The sequence below is a fragment of the Palaemon carinicauda genome, chromosome 1 (genome assembly GCF_036898095.1).
Source record: "Palaemon carinicauda isolate YSFRI2023 chromosome 1, ASM3689809v2, whole genome shotgun sequence".
NCBI lineage: Eukaryota > Metazoa > Arthropoda > Malacostraca > Decapoda > Palaemonidae > Palaemon > Palaemon carinicauda.
The window spans coordinates 200,281,736-200,287,388 of NC_090725.1; the positions used below are offsets into that span (position 1 = coordinate 200,281,736).

General features: G+C 36.8%; 1 protein-coding gene across 1 annotated transcript in view; it reads left to right on the plus strand.

The window, feature by feature from the left end:
- LOC137643969 (H2.0-like homeobox protein) overlaps positions 1-5,653 on the plus strand; it is a 26,143-nt gene extending 20,490 nt beyond the window's left edge. Inside the window, exons 3-4 of the mRNA XM_068376801.1 lie at positions 3,069-3,280; positions 3,923-5,653. Of these exons, the coding sequence (XP_068232902.1) occupies positions 3,069-3,280; positions 3,923-4,288 (578 nt within the window). The 3' untranslated portion in view covers positions 4,289-5,653. The remainder of the gene's footprint in view (positions 1-3,068; positions 3,281-3,922) is intronic.

The following is a 5,653-nucleotide window of genomic DNA, read 5'->3' on the forward strand; positions in this document are numbered from 1 at the left end:
AGCATATATGAAAAAGTATTTCAGGGAACATAGTGTGTGTGAGCAGTCAATCATAAAGACGACGAGTCTTTGAGGATGGTTTTCATAATCACTTACAGACCAATTAAGAAGGATTAACATGAAAACACTGGGAATGTCGCCTTGGATTTTCTTTATATCATCTCCACGGTGATCACTCGTTTTGGAAAAATGTCATCTTTACAGAGGAAAAACATTTTACATCAGTGGAAGCACGAACAAGGCATTGCTGGAGGTGACGGAATACCCGCTATGACTAGACAAATATTCAGAAGAGAGCTAAGAATGGAAGAGTTCGTATTAATTTGTGGAGTTGGATGAATATTTGGAAGGTTCACGGGCAATGATTATGTGGATGCCCTGCTTCCCACAGTGAGAGCCATGGCCATTCCCAATCTACACTCAATCGTTCTAGTGCACGATAATAGCCCCACCCATACCGACACAGTAACTAGAGCTTGGTTAGAGAATCACCCAGAAATCTAAGTAATAACCTGTCTACCTAAGGCGTGCGACCTCAACCCAATAGAGAACCTATGGGCGAAAAGGGTTCGTTATTGGGAAGTGGGAGAGCAACGAACGTGCTAAGCCATCTAAACAAGAGCGTTTGAATTGTGGGTGTCAAAACTTCACTCTACCCTATGCAAGAATCTTGTGAGGAGTATGCATGCATGTCTAAATGAAGTTGTAGACACTAATGGTGGATGGACATCACACTAAGGAGCGTTTAGTTTACATTGTATATATGAAAGATTCTTGGATTAGAATTAACATAATGAAACTTTTCCTTTACTTTTTAGCAAATATTTATATTCAGTAAGCTAATCAACTGCATTTGGTCACTGCAGTCTAGTTTTTACACTATTCTCATGGAGTCATATCATAATCTAAATAAACACAACTATGAAATTATGATGTCTCTTATCAACTACTTTCAATACTAACTGAATATGATTGTTTATTAACCTTGAAATAACAGCTGGAACCAGAGCTTATTCAGCAGGGGTAAGCATTAGGTGACTTGTCTTTATAGAATCTACAAAAAGCAGTAGAACTCATTTGTGGTAGCACAATATTTCACAACTAAATATAAACCGCATCTTTAGGGGAAAAAAAACCGCATCTTTAGAAAAAAAAAAAAAAACACTTAACGAGACCAAGATAAGCCATAAATACACCTAAACGAACCTTACGTAATGTAAGCTATGGGAGGATATAAAGTAATACGAAGATGATTTGTAGTTGCTCTCTGAGGAGTGACTGCTCACACAAACACCAGTGTTTCCTGAAATACTTGTTCATATATGGTGAATTGTTTCAACCCAATTGCAGATATGCTATCTAAGGAAAATGAGTTGTTATTGGACACGTGAATTGGTATAAGTAAGGTTATTCAGTCTGGACAAAATATCCAAACTATACTAAAGTTCAGTATTTTAGGCAATAACTTTTCTGTTAGAATGTTATGTGGAATAACAACAAGCGGGTCTATACGTAATTATAATTTGGAATCATTGCTGAAAATATGATGATACCGATGAATTGACAGTAAATTACTTTCAAACAAAATGCCTCCCTCCCCGCCTTTAGAATCACACTTTCGATACACACACACACACACACACACACACATATATATATATATATATATATATATATATATATATATATATATATATATATATACAATATATATATATATATATATATATATATAGAGAGAGAGAGAGAGAGAGAGAGAGAGAGAGAGAGAGAGAGAGAGAGAACTCCTAGCATATGTTTACATAAGATTTTTCACTCAGGACATAATAAATGACAAACTAATCATCGATCCTTTTTGTCAACAAGTTGTTCGCGAGAAAGGTATAGAAAATAACACCAATTATGAATTAGAATCCTCATAATCATAAAACTGGGATCGGATCGTGTGATATTATATGGAATTCAAGTTCATACATAATGTTTTGTGCTTCCCCTGCCATCACATACTTTACAGCTCTAACAAGTCGTAATTCCCCTGCCCGTCCTCCCGCCCCTTCCTTGTGTCCTCCCCCAGACCGTCGCCCCACTCCCGCCCGTTGTCCTCCCTCCTAACAACCAAACTTTTCTACACCTGAAATTCTGGAATCTATAGATATTGGGGGTGAGAGAGGAGGGACTGGAGACGACAGGACTATCGCATTTGACTGTACATAAAGAACAATAGTTTAATTTTGGATTGTCCTCCTAGAAGAGCCTCTACCTTGAGAAAAGTAGCCACTGAACAATTACTCCTTGAGCTAAGAACTGTTTGGCAATCCCATTTTTGTCAGGTGTATGAGGACAGAGGAGAATGTGGAAAAAATAGGCCAGTTGTTTCCTTTCCTTACTGGGCTATTTTTCCCTGTTGGAGCCCTTGGGCTTATAACATCTTGCTTTTCCAACTAGGGTTGTAGCTTGGCTAATAATAATAATAATAATAATAATAATAATAATAATAATAATAATAATAATAATAATCGGTGCATGTTTAATGTAGTAATGTCTGGCCAGTCAAAGGACCCAATAACCTTGCAGTTTATGGAACTATTATCTGCCTGAATAATACGTTATTTCATAGATTATAAATACGGAGAATGAAAATAAAAAGCCCTTTTGATAATGCTTAATAAAAAGGCTCCTAAACAAACATATTACCCCACAACGAATTGACAAGGCAAAGTATATTAATTTAGGAATTCTACAATCTGAAGTAGTTTGATGATATCAGATGGTATTATTTCATATGCTGAAGTGCTCTCTTATTTCCATTGACTTCCAGACCAAGCAGTTAATAGGTTCACAAGATGATACATTTCTCCAATCTAATAAATCAGCCATAGATATCAATTCATTGAAACCCTCGAAGATAACTGGATAGAAATTTAAACATCTCTAACCATGACTCATGACCGTGTCGTTCTGCATTTTAGCAGAAATTATTCACTTGAGTATTTCTACATTATTTACTTTGTCTACAAAATTAAACTAGAAAATAAAATAGTAATCCAATACTTTTTTCATTTCCACAGTATACGGCGGGACCATGGGAGGCAACGCCCACAGGCATGAGGTGATGGGGGTATCTTCTGGGTCCCATGGGCGCAGGAAGCGCACTTGGACCCGCGCCGTTTTTAGCAACTTGCAAAGGAAAGGACTGGAGAAAAGGTTTCAGCTGCAAAAATACATTACGAAACCAGACAGAAGGCAACTCGCTGCCACCCTAGGGCTCACGGACGCACAGGTAGGCTAATCTCAGCAATAATTGTATGCAATTCTTCATTTCTTAATAAACTGGATGCGGTAGCTTTGCGAGTATAAAGTATTTGATTGTCTGTGTAATTGCAACACCTTTTCTGAGTGGGGACTGGGGATACCTTAACGTGGTGAAAGGGTTTGTGAATCACTATGATCAGCACAGTTGTACAAGTCAAGGCCACCCATACTAGGTTTCTTTGCTGTGAGGGATCAGAATTCTCCCACCATCACCACCAATCCGCAGTTGGCCAACGTGGTGATGAAAATTAGCCAAATCCCAGACATGAATAAAAACAAGTCTGCGGCCTTTGTCCCACAGTGGAATAGAAATGGCTGCATTTGTTGTTGTTTTGCTGTTGTAATTGCTACAAATAAAAAGGAGTAAATTGTATTATGGTAGTCCCTATATATATTTCGTCTTATATCTTTAAAGTGATGCTTATGTATGCACACACATTACCTTTCTGGTTTGCATTCATGTGTAGCTTTGAATAACTTGTTTGCTTATGAATGGACAGTTTTGTGCAGATTTTTTTATGTAGCTATTTGCCCTTTTTCTCGATTACCTAATGGATTTTTAACAATAATGGTAATAACTATTGTGTTAATGATTGATGGTCTTCCTCAGGTCAAAGTGTGGTTCCAGAACAGGAGGATGAAATGGCGTCACGCCGAGATCAAGAAGAGAGAACAGCAGCAGCAGCAGCAGCAGAAGGAGAGTCAGATGCCAAGTGAACAGGATCAGCAGCAAGTGAGAGGGGAGGATGAAGTAGAGGGAGAGGGAGGAAGAGGGGGAGCGTCAGAAGTTTTGGAGAAAGACAGCGTCATTTCACATCCCCTGCAGGTTTTTGAGGAGGACGACTATGACGACGATGACGACGACGACGACGAAGAGGAGGAGGAAATAGATCCGGTAGAAGGCTCCGCTGAGGAGTGCCTTCACATGAACGTTGGTGTTATCATGGAAAATCAGATCAAAGACAAATATGAATAAACAGAAGAAACTTTATAAAAGGATAATCAGAATCTCGAAAGGAAATCTTAGCCATTGCTATACAAATGTTTTCAAAGGAGCAGATAATGTTGGGTTTTTACGAATATCAAAATGACATGTGAGAAATTTTAGGTTTCTCTATACAATGATGTAAATTTTTCCATTTAAAAATTTCGTTTTATGAATATCAAATATGACTTTAATTTAAATCAATGAAAGAAGAGCTTAATTCTTTTTTTTTTCTTTATTTCTCTCCCTGGACTATCACTACCTGGCGATCACTATAGGCGGTGTTTTCAGGGCCATTGTATTTAATCCTTCCACCAAGTGCTTTAGTTATAAGAAATGAGAAAGAGAAGTAACTTTCAAATACTTTAGCTCAGAATGTAATATAGAGCAAAAAGATAATTTTTTCAAAGATAATCTCAGCCTTTAATACATTCTCAGATTGATGGGTGCTGGTGTAACTTTGGGATCTGGCCTATGTGCCAGATCATGGTTCGTTGCTCTGAATTAACCATTCATTTCCTCCTGAGGAGCATGATGACAAGAAAATTTAAATTTGTTTTATAATTCCTCATAAAAGGGTGAATTAAAGGCATTAACGTTTCAGTCTTTTCAGACAAAATCTGACTCTCTTATCTAAAGGAATGACATGAAACCTCAGAACGTACATTTTTTTTTCATTTTCTTATTTAGGAACTCGACGATTTAACCCACTGGTCCTCTGTTATATGAGAAGGCTTTGAGAGAATTTCATCTTTTGTTTCTGAGTGTATTAACAACAATAAATCAGGTATAAATAGAAAGAACTGAATAAAATGCCCTGATTTTATATTCTATGGCAATGATCACTGCAAATTCATGTTTTTTTTTTTCTTTCTTTTTACGAAATAATTATGTAATCTACTGTACTACTTATCCTGTATTGATTTTTTTATGTTCATTTCTCAAAGGTATAGTGTTTATTTTATATTTATATATCTACCTAAAAGTATAGATCCGAAATGGAATCAATTGTGTCAATCTGTGCTACATTTGTTTAGGTTTATGTTATGAAAGTTAGTTCCAGTTTTGAAATATTCTTATTTTTCAGACTGTCTGGCATTTTTGTATTTATTCAATTTTCTTTAATCGTTTCCTATCAATTACTGTTCTTAATGGATTCCATTCTTATGATATTCAGGTTTATTACAAACTTCCGTCAGAGGGCAGTGAAGACGTTACGGTCTTCCTTAGTTCTGAATCATCAATGGTGCTAAAAGACTAACGGGTTGCGCAGTGGGGTTTAAACTCTTAGCTGGTTCAGTCGCAGCCTGTTTGTTTCCTTTGTGTTTGGTTGTACTGAGCGAGTGTTTCCTGAAG